Raw genomic sequence first — 20,604 nt, 5'->3', positions numbered from 1 at the left:
ATAGGTAAACGATTATTCTCAGAAATAAATCTTAAGGCTTATTATATCATACTTGTAAAAGAAAAATCTCCAAAATGGTAACATTACAGGGTACAGGATTACATGTTTTGCTTTATGATGCAAGCCAAAATCTGAGTTACGAGTGAGCTCACGCCACCTGCCACTAGGCAGCGAGTGTTCAGAACACTTGATTATCTTGCCGTGCATCTCTGTCGTATAGCTGTTTTTGTAGCATTGTAGCATTAAGTGTGTACGAGTAAGTTAAGTTAAGGATAGCACGAAAAGAAAAACTCCCCCAACCTCCTCTACCAATCCCCTCCACCTCCGCCAGTATCTTCGTCTGATCTTCAAGGTAAAAACACTTAATAGAACCAGTTTATTTCTTTACATTCTCTTTTATTATGTATTTTATACATTATTGGTTATTTATAAAGTACATTTTTCTTATTTAAAAATACGCAACAAACGTTTGGTGTGATTTTTGGATTAATAACGTTTCAATTCATTTTAATGGGGAAATTTAATTTAATGCGGCACGGTGGCGCAGCAGGTAGTGTCGCAGTCACACAGCTCCAGGGGCCTGGAGGTTGTGGGTTCAAATCCCACTCCAGGTGACTGTCTGTGAGGAGTTTGATGTGTTTTCCCCGTGTCCGTGTGGGTTTCTTCTGGGTACTCTGGTTTCCTTTCAAGGTCCAAACACACATTGGCAGGTGGATTTGTGACTCAGAAGTGTCCGTAGGTGAGTGTGTGAATGACTGTGAGTGTGTGTCGACCTGTGAAGGACTGGCGCCTCCTCCAGGGTGTGTTCCTGCCTTGCACCCAGTGATTCTGGGTTGGCTCCGGACCCAACACGACCCTGAAATGGATAAGCGGTTAAAGACAATGAATGAACTACATATAGAAATATATTACATATTGACTAGATTTAAGACATTTTTTTAGTAGTTTACTATTATTTAATTATTATTCCTAGTGAAAAGTGTCTCCTTATAAAGTCTAGCAGGCTTTCATGCTGCAAAACATGAACAAGATCATTCTAGGTCTGGTAAGAGATGGCCTCTATGACAAAAACATGCTTCCATGTCTTTGTGATTAATGTGCTTCTGGAACTCACTACTGCCCCAGTGCCCTTCAGTGCTTGCCCTTCTCATTAATTCAGACTGTCTGTGAGGAGTTGGTGTGTTCTCCCCGTGTCTGCGTGGGTTTCCTCCGGGTGCTCCGGTTTCCACCCACAGTCCAAAAACACAAGTTGGTAGGTGGATTGGCGACTCAAAAGTGTCCGTAGGTGTGAATGTATGTGTGTCTGTGTTGCCCTGTGAAGGACTGGCGCCCCCTCCAGGGTCTATTCCCGCCTTGTGCCCAATGATTCCAGGTAGGCTCTGGACCCACCTCGACCCTGAATTGGATAAGCGGTTACAGATAATGAAAGAGTGAATAATAAAGATGAACTGCAATAGGTTGTAATGTTAGGGGTTAACAAAAGAAATTTTGCTGGCTCAAGATTAAGGCCCATAACACGGATACATTTTTTATTAGCTGAAAACAAGAAGAAACACAGCATCTCCAGCACTAACAGCTCTTCAAAGTAAAAGTAATTTTATGAATTACCCTAAAACAGCCTAACAACATATTTGTTCTAGGAATGTGGTGACACAACAGTTTTTGACAGTTTTGAGCTTCCTACTTCATACCACCTCAGTAAACTGCTAGTTAACACAAGCATACCCTACCCTTAGCACACCGCTAGCCTAGTGGGCCTGGTAGATAGAGCAAAGCCTCTGTGAGGAAAGAAGCCTGCAGATTGGGATCGGCATCAGACATGGGTTTTCCGAACCCCCTGAACCAAGGTTCAAATATTTGCTGTTGTTTATGCTATGTCCTTAAATATAGTAAACAGGATATCCCTAGAATCGTTTGATATTTGGCAGCCATGATCCTGTTCCAGCTATTCCAGCTTAGTGTCAAGGATATTACACTTCATAAACAAATTAAGTGCATTGGAATTACTTGAAGTTTTAGTGTAATCTGGACTTAAAAGAGTTCATACTTAGAAACATTCTTATCAGTCATGAACCCCACCACGGTGGCCTTAGTGCGATCTCCTCCTTTAGTCCCAACAGGCAGAGTTCAGTCAGCTTCTATCCTTTGATCTATAATTCTCCTCTCTTTTATGAAGTTATGAGCACTCACTTCTAATTCTGCATGGGTGTACATTCCCGCTGCACTCTGATCAATGTTATTTCCGACACCCACAAGCATTTGAAGTCTCATAATTGCCTAGATTTGCACAATGTTTTAGGAACTGTGTGGAAGTCTCAGTGGACCATGAAGGTGTTCAAGCGTTCAAGTGACTCAGTTAGTCAAAATCAAGTTTTGTGTAGAGGGTGAATTGTTCTGAACTGTATTATGGGAGTGCAAAGGTTTCTACTACTTGGTGTACTACTGGAGATGTGGGTTGTTGAATACTGAAATAGTGTTTTAGTTATTTCTTTTGGTTCTTTAAGGGACTATAAAAAGCAAATACAAATCAGTGCAAATAAATGTCAATATTATGATTTTAATAACAGTGTTCAAAATGTATACTAAATAGGATGACAAACTGGTACTTTCAGGGGGGTTAGTGTGCCTAAAACCTTAATAATCACTTAATCATAACAATCACCTCACCAATCAGAATACGCAGTTCTGATTGTGTGCTGCATCTTACGTCAAGTGCAAACATCTTAGAATTGTTCAGCCCCTTTATCTGGGACTCACCATTCACAGGACTGGTCCTGTGTTTATATGAGAGCATAAGGATAAGGTCAAAGAGTGCAAAACCAACACAAATTGCATGGAGAATGAGGATTACTGACTAAATATAAAGAAAACAAGAGTACAGAAGAGAGAGGACCAACTCTGTGTGCTGCTGTGCGCTCTGGTTGGTGGGAACAGCCCGCTCATTATCATTTTAAGTACCAGGCAGTGGGACTGGTCACTCTGAATAGGGCTGTTTAGACAAGGGTAAAGCAGTGCTGTGGTGTTTGTTCCTTATGGTGTTTTGACAAAAGCATGTTACAGTCATTTCATTAAGATCTCAGAATTATGTGTTCACTCATGGAAAAGGGGTAGAATATGTCTCTATAAAAATATCCCAAATTCATTTCCACCTAAGTGTTGTTAGCTTCCATGTGTAAGAGTTTATTTCTCTGTGTTTTAAAATAAGTGTAGCAGGTTGGCAAAGCTTTGATTCAATGCAAATTGCCACTTGTTTGACCTAACTTTCAGGGAAGCTCAGGAGAGTTGCATTCGCTATTTCAGCCGAGGAAGGATGGCTGTGCAGCCTCCACTTTTCTCATTTGGGCTTTAAACAGAAGCCTCGTGACATTTCCATAAGCTGCTGTGGGTAGAAGTATGGGGGGGGGGGGGGGGTATGGTCACAGCATGTGCACAGCCATCTGGGGCCAGTGGGATGCGCGGCCCCTGTCAGCTTCCTCTAACATGAGTCCCCCTCCCTCTGATGAGATGTTTGCCAGAAGCTAATAGGACAGTAACCTCAGGCCTCCCTCTTACTGTGAAGAGTACAGGAGGCTAAGGATGCCTTATCATTAGATCCAATGGATTGTATAAAGCAGCAGTTAGAGGAGTGGACAGTGCTTAATACTGTATTTTATATGGAACAAACTGTATTTTTTGTCTTAAGGGAAGATTCTGGTTTGCCTGAGAGTTTTAAGCCAGCAAAATGGCAAAGGAAACCCAAATCATCTTTGAGATCTTAAGACAGGATACACATATTGTCATAAAAATACCACTGGTGTCCTGATTTCAAGGCACTCAAACTCGAAAACGGTTCGCCAGGCGAGGGACACGGCAACCTGGAGTAACAGGGAGACCTTGCCCTTAAGCGAGGGAGTGCCTTACACACTGCAGGACCTGGAAACATGTCTGAAAGGGCAGGACAGCATTGGTAGAATTAGTAGCATTGGTAAAATAATAACAGTTTTTACGTCAAATAATAAAACAATTTATATTCAAAATAAGCTTCACATCTGCAATGTCTGTGTGTATAGTATTAGATTATAATAATAAATAATCTGTGAAGGGCAGGAGTAGGGCACATTTGTTATATTCAGCATTGACACTTTAAGTATTGCTAGTCTGAAAACATAGAATAAGGCAATCACAGCACTGGACCCATATTGATGTGAGAGGTAAGACAAGCTGCGCTCTAAAGTCTAGGCTGTGGCCAAGCTCAGCTGCATTTCTTGGCCGATACTTCATAGAAGGCTATTGCAATGTGAAGGATCCTTCGTATACAGCCAAGAAATGCAGCCTACGTTCTGTGAGATTTGAAGGATGCAACAGACCTGTCCTTCATGGCACTCAGTTACCCACAATTCTTTATGTACCAATGGTGCATTGGAGAAAATAAACGAAACATGGCAAAAAGTGACTTTCAGAATTTGTAGGTAATGTAGGTATTTGTCATTATACTATATTTAATTAAAAAGCTTACTGGCATATTACAGTACCATAGAAAGCATATATTTAGTAGTATTTTATTTTCAATTCAAGAAATGTAAAGCCTTATAGTTGAAGTTTCAGTGTTTATGGAAGAAGTATGAGTTAAACATTTTTTAATAGTATTGTCTTTCAGGATAATAATAATAATAAGTAAGTACTTATTTAACTTACACTCATGTTAGTGTTTTAAGGCAGATAAGACCTTTCCGATGACGTTATGAGGCAACCTCCTTAGACCGTCCATTCTGTGTGATCAGGTTACAAAATAGGAGTCTTCATAGGACAGTCCTACCCAGGACATGTCCTACCTCAGCCGCAGCTTTGGAATGCAGACTTCATAATTAAATGTCTGAATTAAAATACAGTCTAATATTGTCTGATCAAATTATAGTAAAAATCCAACAGCACAAAAGGCCAGGAGTGAGAAACTAGAAGCAGAAACTCAGGTTCTTAACCATTTTTGCTTGGTTCCTTTTCTTTTCTGTTCTCCGTGTTTAATTAATATTCTTATTTCTCCACAATCACTGCATTTGTTTATTCATTATCTGTAACCGCTTATCCAGTTCAGGGTCGCGGTGGGTCCAGAGCCTACCTGGAATCATTGGGCGTAAGGCAGGAATACACCCTGGAGGGGGTGCCAGTCCCTCACAGGGCACTCACAACTAAGGACACTTTGAGTCCAGTCCAACTACCAACGTGTGTTTTTGGACTGTGGGAGGAAACCCATATGGACACAGGGAGAACACACCAAACTCCTCACAGACAGTCACCCGGAACGGGACTCAAACCCACAACCTCCAGGTCGTTGGAGCTGTGTGACTGCGACACACCTTGTTTAGTTTTGTGTAAACTTGTCTTTACAGCCTCCAAGACTGTGATGACTTGCATAGACTCAGAAAGGTCTGCTTTCCACTTAAGCAGCAAGAATTCAGAATGTCTCATTTTAGCCCATTTGTTTACAAACTTATTTAGCCCACAAAATACTGACCAGTGGGTCTTATTTCAGTTTGTGGGTTGGTAGTCACTCCAGGGACACACATTTATATACAAATGCACTGAACAAATTATTCTCCCATAATATGTCCCCTTTAAAGTAGGCAAATTTGGTGTCTACCAAACTTTGTACATGCATTGGGCTACTGAATGTACAATCCATAATCTTTATGACTTGATTTATGCAGGAGAGCTGCATTTCAATAAGCAAATACCCTCTCATAAACAATTCCATGTTGAGCAATGCTGATTACTAATGATTCTCATGCTCCAACATGCATGAACCGCAGTAAGTCATTTATCAACAAAGACACTATTCCGCAGCATTGTTTATACTCCTTGTGGCTGCTTAATGGTGTAATGGCAAGTCAGCGGAGAATTTACAGGCGAGGCATTTATCAAATTGATCCTTTTACCCATCCAGTGGCCGTGAAAGGACGACCCTACTGTAAAACAGCCTACATTGCACCACCTTAGTCCTTACAAGCAACATAGGAGCTGGTGGGGCCGGGGAAGTGTGGGGTGGCAGGGCTTCCTCCTCCTTTCTTTAAGGGAACTGAACCGTAACTTAATGCACATCTCCGATAATTAATTTCGAAATGAGAGCAACTCGTCCGGCACAGGCGTGATTAATGCGAGGCCATACAAATTGCCATACCGAGACTGAAATGAGCTGGCTGCTTCATTATGGAGTCGCAGAGATAATTTTCAAGAATCCATCATCAAAAGTTATCTGATGGAAAACACAGCGGTAATGAGAGGCTGCAGATTTGCTGTGTCAAGACCCTTGCCTTGGCTTTACTGAAATTGGAAGGCGACCACCTCAAAGGCCATTACAGAAATAAGCAAATGAAAAAGACAACCTGAGGAGGTTATTACTTGGTCTGCAAAAGTGTTATCAAGAAATATTTCTGGTCATTTCTGTGTAGCTTTGAATAAATGAGCCTCCAAGCTTTGGTCCAAATCCCACAAAGATCAAACAGCCACAGCAGAAAGAAGCAAGCTGCCTTAGTTATCTTCCTTCAAAAACTACAACAGCATTCTAGCCCTGTCTAAAAAGCCCTGTTCAGAACAACTGGATTCAGTGCCTGTTCCTTTAAATGAGAATGATCCTCTGTTCACCCAGACCCAGTGCTCAGCAGTGAGGACTGAGGACTAGGGGCTTTATTTGTTTATTTATTTATTTATTTGTTTGTCTGTTTGTTTAATTTGTCCACTTTCAGTGAGACATCTGTCTTCTGTAGGTCTGTCAAAATAGCCATTTTTATGGTCAATATATGGCCCCAGAAATAAATGCAATAACCAATATTTCTGTAATTTTAATACAATTTTAGGCCACTAATATGATGATAATACATTACCATAATACAATTATACCCATTTAAACTGCAATTAACTTTACCTATAAAGAAAATTCAGACACTGGAACTGGAAATATCACAAATGAATAAAAAATAAAACAAAATTATTATTATTATTATCATTCATTCATTCATTCATTCATTCATTCTCTGTAACCGCTTATCCAGTTCAGGGTCGCGGTGGGTCCAGAGCCTACCTGGAATCATTGGGCACAAGGCGGGAATACACCCTGGAGGGGGCGCCAGTCCTTCACAGGGCAACACAGACACACACACATTCGGACACTTTTAAGTCGCCAATCCACCTACCAACGTGTGTTTGTTTTTGGACTGTGGGAGGAAACTGGAGCACCCGGAGGAAACCCATGTGGACACGGGGAGAACACACCAACTCCTCACAGACAGTCACCCGGAGCGGGATTCGAACCCACAACCTCCAGGAGCTGTGTAACTGCGACACTACCTGCTGCGCCACCGTGCCGCCCTATTATTATCATTATTATTATATTTTAATATATGGTACATTTATAACAAATGTAAACAAAAATGCCAGTTTGGGAAATTTAGAGGTCAACAAAAGTCAATAAATCAATTACAGTAAGAGGCCTGCGCATCAGAGATTATACAGTATATAAGATGAAGATTAAAATTGCCTTGTAGTCCCTCAATGAACCAACTTATGCTTCACAGAATGGGGTGTCTATGTTTAACAAAGCCTTCGCACAACATCTCTGATATATCCAGGCCACCACATTTCCTAACATGAAGAGAAATCACTGGAGAAATTATATGCACTTTTAAGGTTGTGGGTTCCATTAATGAAAGTTTTTGACTTTGCTATGCAAAAACACCAAATTGCTATGATCATTCGACCCATTAAATAGCATCGCCTTTAAAAGACAACCAACAATCTCCTCGAGTGAGTCACTCTGTCTCATATGTCAGCCTTTAATTCTGGCCCTGCGTCCAAAGCGCTCTAGGTCGGCGCCTGCCTTTGGATCAGAAAGAATGCCATGCACTATAAAAGACATAAGAAAGAGTCTTTTTTTTCCTATTCACATTCACATTGAAAACAGTTGAAGGAGAAATGCACCAAGGAGTCTGTCACATAAAGGAGCGCAAAACAGCATCCAGCATCCAGCATCCAGCATTCAACAGCATGCAGCTTTCAAAGAAACAAGAACAAGAAAGCTGCGGAGAGAGAGAAATACAGTATGTGGGCTTGTCTCCTTTTAGTGTCAGTAACTCTCAAAGGATAATGCTTTCACAGAAAATCCCAGCTCTGTGTTTCAGGCTACATTAGGCTTTAAAAGAAGAGGAAACCTGCATCAGTAAGGTTGTGTCTGGCGTATTCTGCTTCGGCAAAGCTAAAAGCTGTCTTCTCAGCTAACAGAGCAGTAAGTAGTTTTCATCCAAATTAGCAAACAATTATGAAAGTGATTATATTATAATTTTAAGTGCAACTGGCATAAAGTGGAACAATTACATTACAGTACCTGAATGAACTAGATTCTGCTCCATGGAGGGAGTCCTCCTACAATGGGGCGGCTGTATTTAAAATGGGCTTAGTACAAACTCTAACACATTCAGATGTCAAGTGGCACTTTTCCAACCCAATGGTGTTTTTTATTTTTTTTTTTGCTTTTCCACTAGGCAAGTCTGGTCCCTTGAACCTGTACCTTTTTAGCCCCTGCTGTGTGCACCAAATGTAACGTTTAAACCTTGCAGAGCAAGTCAATCATAACAAAATGCAGACATCCAGAACTAACTCTCCAATTTACAATAGTGATCACATTTGTTTTTATCCGACTCACAAACGCAACATGCAAAATTATGGCATGGCCATGATGTTCAAAAAAAAAACACTCCTGGGAATTAGTTGCCGACGAAGAATAAAAAATGAAAAATACAGTGACATGTGGACAGTGCAATGAGGAATGAAAAAACACTACTGATCTCTAACAACTGGGCAACAGGGCCACAATCAGCCTCCTCCCCCACCAAGGAAAAACAAAAACGACATGCAAATACATGATGAGTAAACATTGTTTAACATTACTGCTAGTGTTATTGTGGATTTCAAAGTCCACTGTTCCTATTAGAGATGGTGTTTTGCAATATTACCAGCTTCATTTCACAGGGGAGCTGAGCTAAAGGAAAAGAGACGAGTGACCAGAAACTGAAAAGCATGTTGAGCAGTGCTGAGCCAAGTCAAGCAGGTAACATGGTAAAGCACCATAAGTGTCAGTGCAATTCCTTTTATTTAATGTGAGGAAGAATCACTGGAGGAAATGACTTACTGATCCTTTGATATTAGTGTTGTTTACTTTTTGTTTAAAAAGGACATGTCTGCTTTTTCCAAAACAGCTGGGAACATTTCTGGGATCTTAATAAAACAGCTGTGATATGCTTTGGTTGAAATGCCACAAGAAACAAACAGCTCAGCAGTGTTCTCTCCCTGTCTAAACGGCCCTGGTCAGAACAGTCAATTTCAGCGCTTGTTCCTTTAAGTGAGAATGAACCACAGTTCAGTTCAGTGTGAGAGCCCAGAGCTGAGTAGAGAAGAACACAAGCTCTGAATTCTCTCAGTTCTCTTTCTTATCAGTTCTAGCTTTCTCCATATGTGATTTTTATTCCCATTTCTCCCAATTTATTGTGTTTGCTTTACACCCTTTCACCTCATCTTTAGACATTCATGCAAAGGCAGGTCCACCACTGGAGAGTCTTAAACAAAAGGGAAGGAAAATTCTAAATTGTATGCTCTCAGCATAAGCAGCTGCAAAAACTAGAACAGCTCATTTTATCTCATGTTTTCGTACTTAGGCAGCCCACAAAAATCCACAGATCCCTAAATGAATGTGCGTAATCATGAGTTGTATTTAGAATGTAAATTTTTTTTTATTATTCATAATGACCCCTGTAAATAATTTAGCCATAAACCAAACTAAATGTAAATCACTTTTATTCATTCATTCATTGTCTGTAACCGCTTATCCAGTTCAGTGTCGGAGTCCGGAGCCTACCCGTAATCACTGGGCACAAGGGAGGAACGCACCCTGCAGGGGGCTACATCACTATTAGCTTGGTGCAACTAAAACATAGCAAGTTTCATAGCGTATTGCCTAGATTTTCTGGAGGTTATGACATCTGTATGCCTTTTTTTATGATTTGTTTAAACTACACTCCTTTTGTTTGTATTATTAATAACAATATGCTTAGTTGCTTTTGTTACTTGTAAAATAAAATTATATATATATATATATATATATATATATATATATATATATATATATATATATATATATATATCACTGGCGATTGCTCTAAGACTGCAAGGGAAGCTCAGCTTTCCCTAAAATGTCAAAAAATAAGTGATCAAATTTATACTGTTGTGTGTACATGTCATTGAGTAAATATGCACTACAACGCGCTCAACTTTTGTTCAGAATTAAGCTTCTTATCACTGGTAAAGACGTGGCTTTCCTCTCAATCATTCCCGCAGCTTCACTGTGCTTTAAACAGTGCGGACGCTGAGCGTCCACAGAGTTCAATGGCGAAGCAGCGAAACGAGAGGAGTCATTGAATAAATGCTGGGCTTTGTCCCACCCATCTGACGCTCAGCGTCTCTGGGGGTCTATGGGGCAGTGGGCTGGCCTCAGCTGGCCCGGATGCTCAGCTTCTGCATGATGATTGGATGATCTGTCTGAGGCTGAATCCCTTTTTGATTGACAGCAAAATGAGCGAATCAGCGATCCTTTGGTTTAAAGATCCGTGGGAGCATTACATTTTCATTCTGTTCTGAGTTGAACCGGAGACTTTCATAATCCTCTTTGCGGCATTTTCTTTGTTAAAAACGACTAGCGACAAATCGAGCTTCTATTTCTGGTGGGTTTTTTTGTAGCTGCTTGTGTTTGGAGACTGATTTCTATCACTCTTTCTGACTTCTATCGCAGTTTCTGTCCAGCGGGTGCTGCTGAGCCTCTCCACCATCACAAAGCTCTCACAGGCGGACACACTTCAGATGAGCCAAGGCCGTTTAAGCAGCCTAGCTCTGCTGGCCATTGAGAGGACACTAGTCAAGTCCCTGGAAAAGACGCCTTGTTGGTACGACAGGGTCACAGATCATTTTCTTGAAAAGAACGGAGGGTATAATTTACGTATAAATAAACTGACACATTTTATGATGTAGGCCGAAATTGAGCTTCCCCTCCTTGAAAGACCAGCATCCGCCACTGATATATATATAGTATTTTTTTGTGATCCGAAACACTAAAAATAAGTCAATATTACCCAAATGTGGAGCAGGAATAGAGCAATATCTTGGTTCATGCTTTTCAACACTCCTCTGTTAGTGATGAATATATTTCTTTGGACAGCAATGGCATATAAAATAATTATTGTATCAGCACATGTCATTACCCAGTGGTAATCTTTGGTTTGGATTCATTTTTTGGATTTATGTCGGTGTTATATGAATCCATCTGCAGGATTTGGATTGGTATTATCTGATTATATAATGCTAGAAACTCTAAGAGGTTTACAGTAGTTAAATGGGTTCATAAGGAGTGGCTGAACAGGCCTTCACACACACTGTATTCCTGATCAGTCTGTAGACAGACCAGACAATTCTAAATAATTGTTATCCTCAGCCCTAAATAAATGTACTTGACTATTAAAAAGCAGTGATTCTAATTAGGTAGGTGCCATTTTTCAAAACCATTCTCTCAAGCAGAAAATGAACTTTTGCTGAAGTTGCTAAATATATGTTGCTAAAGTACAAAGTTGTTAAATTATTTTATAATTATACTATGTGGTTAGTATAAGGTTGGTACTAGTTGGAAAATGAATCAAAATGGCCTTATGAACACAGTTTGCTCAGAGGTGCCAGATTGGGCAGAAATCCTGCTCTTTAATTTGCACATAAATGCAACTTGTATTGAACTTGTTACAAATAATAATTCATCATTATGTTTATACTTAAAAAATATCAATCAAAAGAACTGACACATTTATCTAACTCAAATATGGTTTGAGTGGGTAATGAAACAATATGAGGACACAAGTATAAAAAAAATATTTGAGTGTCGTCTGGCCTAGTGTTTGTTGGCAGCTTTAGCCTTGTGGAAAAATTGGGGAAATGACACATCTCAGATGATTTATTGCATCTGGGATATGTACAAAAGTGTGAATTAGATTTTTCCACAAACAATCCCTTTAAGGTATTTCTGGTCAGTGAAGATATTTCAAACACGTTTCATTCAAATCAGTTAAGAGACATTTCTTTCCCAAACTCATATATTCAGCGTAGCCCCCCCTTATCTATTATTGCCTCCTCTGTATCTCTTCCTACAAATCTGAAGAGGTGTGATGCACACTAGTGACAGCATCGTTTTAGATGAATAATGTTTCATTAAATCAATCATTTCATGCCCTGATGCCCACATGGCATAAATCACCACAGGGGAATGTATTTTACACTACGGTCCGACATTATCGCTCCTGCTTTCAGCTTCTTGCCAAGGTTATCGCTGAATATGTTCAATGTAGTTTCCTGTCTAAAAGGTGATATGAATTTCTGAAGACAGACCAGAGGCCTGGTAGCCTCAGGGAGAAGCTGCTCTTTTGCACTTGGCCTAGGACCAAGCTACCTTTCCTGAGATCTTAACCCCTAACTTTTGAACGTCCAAGGTGGGCTCAAATCAAAGAAGTAAAAAGGCCAACCCTGTCAACAGCAACCTTAGAATGTCACAACTTTCCCCATGCAATCTGGTTTCCATATTGGAAGTCCCCTGCTGCTCTTTGCCCATGGCAAGCTTCAAATTTGTGCTCTCCCGCTCAGCAGGAGAGCTGCCTTTAAAAAGCCTCCTATGTTTGACCCTATAACATTGAATCCAACGACTCTATCAGACTAATGCTCTGGTCAAAAGTCCGTCGTTCCCCTGCTGAGAGACGAGTTGTATTTAGAATGTAAAATTAACTCGGCTCTGCTGAAGCTGTGCTGTGACATGCAATCAAACCCAGGGAAAGAATGAATATGTATGCATTCAGCTCGATAACGTAGCTGTGCTTCTCACTATACACTGACAGTGTTCCAAATCGATTCAAAGATGACCTAAACTTGGCAGGAGCGTCACTTGAGATTTGCAGTGACTAGCCTTTTGCAGATAGCGTGATTGTAAGCATAGCACAAGCCCAGAACCAAGGCCTTTTTGTCCATTGTCCTGTTCCAATAAAAATACAAAGCGCAAGGGCAAGGGCGCAGCTGTCATACTTATTGAACTCACCTGATGGCAATGTAATTTATACAGATTCCTCAAGAGCTGCACTTCTCAATACAGGTCCAGGGGGCATGAAACGGTGAGAACCAGCAATGTCTTTGGCATTCTGAGTGACATTCTCAGATAAATGAGGTTTTTAGTATTCAGGACCTCAAGATTGTATCCTTTGTCCAAAAAGGGGTATTTTACTAAGGGTCCATTAAAACAGTCTACAATGTTCTGCATAATTTACTTTCTATAATACATTGAATTCAATATCTAGATGATATTCACATCATAATGTATAATGAACATCCTTAATAATAAATGGTGAATCCAGCACCCTTTGTGGATATGGTCATTCAAGTGTGTACAGACAGTTTGAATAATCCCAGTAGAAAAATACAGAAAAAAAATTGACATGAGACTAATTTCATTGTGTCCAAAGCTAAACGTCAGTTAGAGTAAAGCAACCTCTGAATTAACACAGCTCATTTCAGTGGGATGAGTTGAAGTATGTTTTGTGATCCAGACACTATTCTCCAACTGTAGAACCAGGACCCACTAATGTTCTCATGAAACACTCTCAAAAATACTCCGACATCATGTCCAAATCATGACACAATTTACCAATCAATATGCTTCATTACAGAACAAATTGTTGGATTACCCAGAATAATACTTGTGGATTTACAGTACACTCACAGAATATTTATCAATGTTGTGGTACTCTAAAGGGTACATATTCAGTACCCTTAGTTAGGGAACATAACTGTACCACACTCTATATTAATTCTAGACTTTAAGCTTTGTTGATTTCATACACCCTATTTCATCTCCAGGATTTAATTGTTTTATTTTACATAATTGTATCATGAGAGATTACAAATATTCACCTCTCCTTCTGGTAACGAGAATGCAATGTACTTACACTGTCAGAGAAAACTTTCACAGTGACGGAACTACCCTCAAGTTTCCTTAATCTGTACCTTTAATTAGGGAACACAAATGTACCTTATCCTACTAAAACTGTAGGTTTTAAAATTGTTTGTTTCATGTCCTGGATTTGTATTATTTTATTTTATTTGACACAGTTCTATAATGAAAAATTACAAATATTCATTTCTCCTTGGAGAAGAGAATGTAATGTACCTTTAGGGAACACAACTGGACTTTAAAACCACTGCTGTACCTTCATAAAATCCATTTACATTATTTGTACCGTTAGTGACAATAATGTACCTCTACCGTGCCTATTATTCTGAGAGTGTAGGGAATACAACTGGACTTTAAAACCACTTTTGTACCTTTTAAAAGCTACCATCTGCACTATATCTACTTTTAATGATAATAATGTACCTGAATAGCACATTTTGTTTTCTAAGAGCTTAGTGATGAAATTTAGAGAAGAGACAAAGTTAAAGTTATCTTAACATGAAGAAAAAGTCAAATTTTACAACCTGAAAATATTCTCTAGTGCAATATTTTAAATCTTTCACATAAGAAGTAAGGTTGCACTGATACTGGCACTTAAACACAGTATCATATCGGCTAGAGAGATCAACGATAACATAGGTGTGTTGGAAATGTCCCACTTCTCACTATTTCATACAAGTAGTACACAGGGCACATTCTGGGACACACCCCATGAAACAGATAGATACAGCTTGAATTTAAAGTTAGGACAGATTATAAACAGACTGGGTATTTCACACTACATGATACACTACGTGTTTTTGTCGATTTTTACAAAGACTGGAAAAATGTCACACACAATACACGACTGGGATAACACACTACACATCCCCAAACTCCCCAACCAAACACGACACTCGTGTTTCCTTGGAGGCACCAACAAATACAGAGGTACAACTTGCTGCAGTTGTTTGCGCTGCTATTTGTGTAGATCTACAAAGAAAAGAAAAAAAAACTTAAAAATGTCTTTGAAAACATAGTCAGTGCAGTCTCTACACATTGCAGTTGGAGCTGGAGATTAGTAGAATAGTTGCAGACATGTTCCACCTTAAATGTTTCAGAAACAGAGGTAGCCAGTGTTGTGTCATTTAAGGTGGAATGGAAAATTAGAATACAGCTGGAAATAAGGGCTGTAACAGCGTGTTGTGTGGCGCACTATACCTAAACAGGTAATACTTGTTATTTAGGGACATGTGCATCCAGCACTATGTAATATATTGTAGTTTTTCACAGTTTTACTGTTTAATTCGTCCTCCACTGCAAATGCCTCTGTTTACTTCCTGTGCTCTGTTCTCATTGGCTGTTGAAGGGGCTCATTCAGCCTTGTGTTGGTGGAGAGTTTACACTACATGTCTACGTCTACGTAAGTTGAGTCGAAAAAAATCAAATGTTTGATATGTTGGTCTGGTCAATAAAAAATATTTAAAATAGGGCTAAAAGTTGTGTAGTCTAACCCCAGCTTAAGGCATGCCTAAGGACTTCATACAAGCAACCACAAAGAAGCATGCTAACACAGGTCAGGCAGTCCTTAGAAAGTGCTGAATAGTCATGACAAATATCCTCATGACAGTATAAAAAGCTGTCCAGTCAGGCTAGACTATGTCTACCTATTGGTGCTTGTTATTGCATTGTGGAAATACAGTGAAACCTTAACTTAAGAGTGAATGAACTTACAAATTTTCTGAGACATGAGCAGTCGCTCGGTCGATTTTTTGCTTTAAGATGCGAGCCGAGATATGAGTTAAGGGCGAGAGAGCTTACGCCACCTGCCACTAAATAGCCCAGTGAGCATTCAGTTTACTTGGTTATCTTGCCATGCCAGCATGTCTGTCATATTGTTGTTGTTGTTGTTGTTGTTTTTTTTTAAACATTGTAGCATTAAGTGTGTAGAGAGTAAGTTATGCGATGGAGCACAAAAAAAAAAACCCTCCCCCAACTTCCACCGCCAATCTCCTCCACCTCTGCCAGGATTTTCATCTGATCTTCAAGGTAAATACACTTAATATAACCCGTTTATTTCTTTACATTCTCTTTTATTATGTATTATTCTTTTTTTATACATTATTTGTTCTTCATAAATGACATTTTGCTTATTTAAAAACACATAAAAAATGTTGTGGTTTTTGGGAGACTTGAACAGATTAATAACATTTCAATTCATTGTAATGTGGAACTTGTAATGTGATATACGAGCAAATTGAGTTACAAACTCGGTCACAGTACAAATTAAACTCATAAGTCAAGGTATTACTGTATTTATTTTTCATGACTCTGAAACCTTAAATTTTTTAATGTGCAGTTAATAAAGAAGTAAATGTTGGTCATTCAAGCTTATTATATCTTATTAGCGATACAGAACACTGCTTTAACAACTTAAAATATGTAAGTACAGCAAAATAAATATCTGGATATATAGGCACCTATTTAGTAGTTAAGTAAGAAAAAGTTAGCATCAGTAATCTGTATTGGCAGATACTTGAACATTAAATATTGGTATCGGAAGGGAAAAAGTGGTATCAGTACATCCCTAATAAAAGTGTGTGAGGATGGGGCAGGAAGCAGGCTTGGTACAGAAAGGCCACTTGTTTGATGCCCACAACTGACAACCACATTCATGGCTGAACCGCCAAAATGCCAAAATGTGTCCCAGGCACTGAGGATGGCTGTTCAGGGTGTGTGTATTCCCCGTACCAATCACTAGTGTATGTGTGTGCATGTGTGAGTTCAGTGCCATGGATGTGTTAAAAGCATAGAGCACATTTCATTGTACCATAAAAGTTCAGGTTCATATTTTTTATTTCACATTTAAAAATAATGTTAACGTAAAAATAAAATTAGAAAGGAGTTGTGATGAAAAATAGAGAACACTGAGATGTTGCTAATTTGGCTCTGGTTCTGAATCCTTAAATATCTGACAAAAACTACTTATCTGCAACATTCATGGCCATTTTACAAGATGGCAAGGCTGACTAAAAAACTGTGACAGTATGAGTTGTTCAGAATAAGGCCAAAATGATTACCCTTTTAGCAAGAGCTGCTGGTCATTCCAAGAGCATAATTTCAACAATACTGAAACTTTTACAATGACTCATTCCTTCGACTCCCCAAGAAATGCTCGCCATCTACGTAAGACAAATGCATGAGGGTACCAGGATGATACAGAGACTCTTAATGCAGAATTCATCCAATGCTGCAGCTGAAATTGTTCACCAAATCAGCGCTGAATGGAAAAGGTTCTTTGCATATTGTCTCAGCTATTGTAGGATTTGGGACTGAAAATCCACTTTACAAATAGCATATTTTTCATCAAAGCTAGACTATTTTTGCTAAGGAACATGCTGTGTGGACAAAAGACAACTAATCCAAAGTGTACATCAAAGCAAATTTCATTGGTTAGTCTTTGATAAGAAACATTAGGTTCCAAATAAAGTGTTTGCAAAAAGTTGTGGAGAAAAAGTGACCTTGTTTGGTGGATGTTTTCTTCAGAACGTGTTACATCCCTTAAGCTGTTACATGGTGAAATTCACAGTGATTATCAGAACCTGTGATTTTTAAGCAAGAGAAACTTTTAAAGAGAAACTGTCAGCTTTGGGTGCATATATAAATGGCTTCTTTTAAAATCAGTGTTGTGATGTAGACGACTTTCTCTAATGTCGCATAAACAACCCAGCATGTGCAGATAGTCGCCTATTTCTAATTAATTTCAGAAGGATTAATGGATCCCCAACTGAGATGTATGGTTAAAGTGCTTAGAAGTGAAGAAGTTGGCCTAGTTCTTTTAATATTGTGAATCCAGCTGTTGAAATGATCATTTTACTATTGGCAGGAGAACATGGAAAGCTCTGTTACCCATTGGTAATCACTGAATGAGTCAACCCAATGTCTACATGAATGAATGTGTGGGCAGACATTTTATTATTATAGATGTTCTCTTCTAGGCAGGCTGAAGCGTACCCTAATGACGCAGACCTGAGGGAGGTTTTATATACATTAGATGAATTCAAGGTGTACTAGATATATTACTAGTGGAAAGGATCTGCACAAATGTAGACCTACAATCTTCAATATAATCAACCATAAAAATAAGGCACAAGGGTAAAATATGTGCAGAGAACTATTTTTCAGGCTAGAAAATGCATTCTGCCAACTTGTTTTTGAAACACCCAAAATCCTCTTTCGCTGTTTGTCCTGGCCCGGCAAAACCAGGCTTTCATCTCATGTCATGTTGGGACCTTATGCTGTCCCCGAGGTCACAATAAGAGGGATGTAGTTGTTTTCAAAGGGACACCGGATCTGAAAGGACATCCCCTCGTTATCCCTCTCAGAGATGTTGGATTCTTTCCTCAGAGAAACCATGGCAGCCATTATCTTTGTCACCTGACACAGATGACATGGCCATGATGGATCCCCAGCTTTATTCTGGTGTCTCTGTGGTAAATCTGAGACCATCCATTTGCTTGTCCTCTAAGAAGAGCTGGCCATTTCATCTGATACTGTGAGCCAGCGGTGTACTTAGTAAGCATACAAAGCTCATGAATGATTGAGAAGGTTTTTACCATTTTGGTTTTGTCATATTTTGGGGTATAAAGCCATGCTTTGCAGAAAAGTGAGATTTGATGCTTCCTCAAATATTTGATGCAATCCATCTTTGATTACTTGATATCACTGTGCCACTCTGTGATGTCCTAAGCTTGGTATAAACACTGCAACTATTCTCTTGTATATTTTTCATCAGGACAAATTAGTGTCTTCAACAAATTTATTCAGAACTTATTACTCAACAACTCATCTTTTTTCAATCATCCTTGTGGATGCTGTTCAATCTTTGAGGTATTGTCTGTGTAGAAGATAGGAAAATCTGTTTCATTCTACTTTTCCAGATGTACGCCCAACATTATTAGCATCTTCAGACACGGTTTGCGCAAGACAGAGTGGCTCAGACAGTCTTAATGCTTACCAGTAACTGTACTCAAGCTTAATGCAGAGCATTTGCAAGCTAACGCACATTGTAGTCTCCTGGCACCCAATCACAGCTCCAGAGGGATCCATTTAGCATGAGGATGCTGTGGAGAGCAATGAAAGGAGAAAATCATCGCTCTAATGTGATGGGAGGAAATAAGGCCATGGAAATGAACTCGGCATGCAGACTGAAATTGTGATCGATGCTGAGAGGTGCTCTGGCTCTGGCTCCCCTGTAGTTCTCCATTCTGCAAATAGCAAAAACATACTGCAGCCAGCAGTTTGTTCCCTGGGCTAATGACCTAAGGCTAATAAGTGAATTATTTTCTGCTTAAGTATACACAATACTGCATTATGTAAGACTATTTTAGATTCCCTGTTAACCTGTACTAACTTTTGACTTTGTGGACTATCAGCATCCAAATGGAAACTGGGTTTACAAAGAAGAACAACAGACTTCCCCATATTTTTCAGTTTTCAGACTTGAAACAAACATGTGTATAACAGAATCACAATGTTAAGCCATAATACACAAAAATGACACTCGCACACACCACAAAGGTATCTTTTCATCCGTCCTTGTTTCCGTGAACGTCGAAATCACTATCAGGAGATATGACAGGCTTTGTCACGGACCCGTTGATGTTCACACGGCACGGAAGTGTGAAGTTAATTTATCCCCATTCATTATCAGCTTGTTTTAAAAGGTCCTGATGAAAAGTGGGTCTATTTTTAAGCAGTTGACATAACCACACATTTCACAAAACAGATAGATAAAAACGGTAACGAGTCCGCAAAACATATTCAGTAGTAAGTTGGCCAAGCTGCCAACCGTCGTCGCTGGGATGTAAACATTTAAAAAGATGTATTAAAGTAAACGGTCTCCAACCGTCGTACTTACAGTGAGCCCCTGCCGTGGCGGAGCCGAGGACCGCGAGCAGAGTTAAACTGACCGCGAAAGACCGTGACTTTGGCAACTCCATGGTGTCTCGGTAAGGCTTCACAGGGCGGCAGTTATATCCTAAAAGCTGTGGCGGGAACAAAAAATAATAATAACGAACGTATTTCCTAAGCAGCGCTCGAGCGTGTTCAGCTCCCGTTCAAGCTCTCCTCGTGCTACTGGCGAGGCGTCGAGGGGGCAGAATGCTCACCGAGCGGGAAAAGAGGCTCTTAAAGACACCCACTGCTCCCAAAGCGCCGTCATCCGCATCTCTCTCTCTCTCTCTCTCTCTCTCTCTCTCTCTCTCTCTCTCCTCCCCAGCTATTCATCTCTCTCTCACACAATCAGCCACACACGCGCTTTTCTCGACCTACAGTCATTGCAACTCGCTCAAAAACAACGCAGGTTCCACATCAGCGTGATTTTATTTGATTTAATTAGAATTTTAAATATTTATGGTAACGGTCGTCAGCGACGTCGCGCGCGCACACTCTATAGGAAGAGTAGGAGGGCATACAGTCTAAAAGATAAAAAGGTATTTTCATCACGTTTTCAATAAAATATTCTAAATGATAGAAAGTATATATATATATTTTTTTATTCGAGCTGTTTTGAA

The 20,604-nt window shown here is 39.6% G+C and overlaps 1 protein-coding gene across 1 annotated transcript in view; it reads right to left on the bottom strand.

Moving 5' to 3' along the window:
* Positions 1–20,304, bottom strand: part of cntnap5a (contactin associated protein family member 5a) — a 181,014-nt gene extending 160,710 nt beyond the window's left edge. The window contains exon 1 of the mRNA XM_066685845.1: positions 19,950–20,304. Coding sequence (XP_066541942.1) covers positions 19,950–20,031 — 82 coding nt within the window. The 5' untranslated portion in view covers positions 20,032–20,304. The remainder of the gene's footprint in view (positions 1–19,949) is intronic.
* Positions 20,305–20,604: the final 300 nt, after the last annotated feature.

This window comes from Hoplias malabaricus, chromosome 12, assembly GCF_029633855.1.
Source record: "Hoplias malabaricus isolate fHopMal1 chromosome 12, fHopMal1.hap1, whole genome shotgun sequence".
Taxonomy (NCBI): domain Eukaryota; kingdom Metazoa; phylum Chordata; class Actinopteri; order Characiformes; family Erythrinidae; genus Hoplias; species Hoplias malabaricus.
This window is presented reverse-complemented; position numbering and strand designations above follow the sequence as displayed.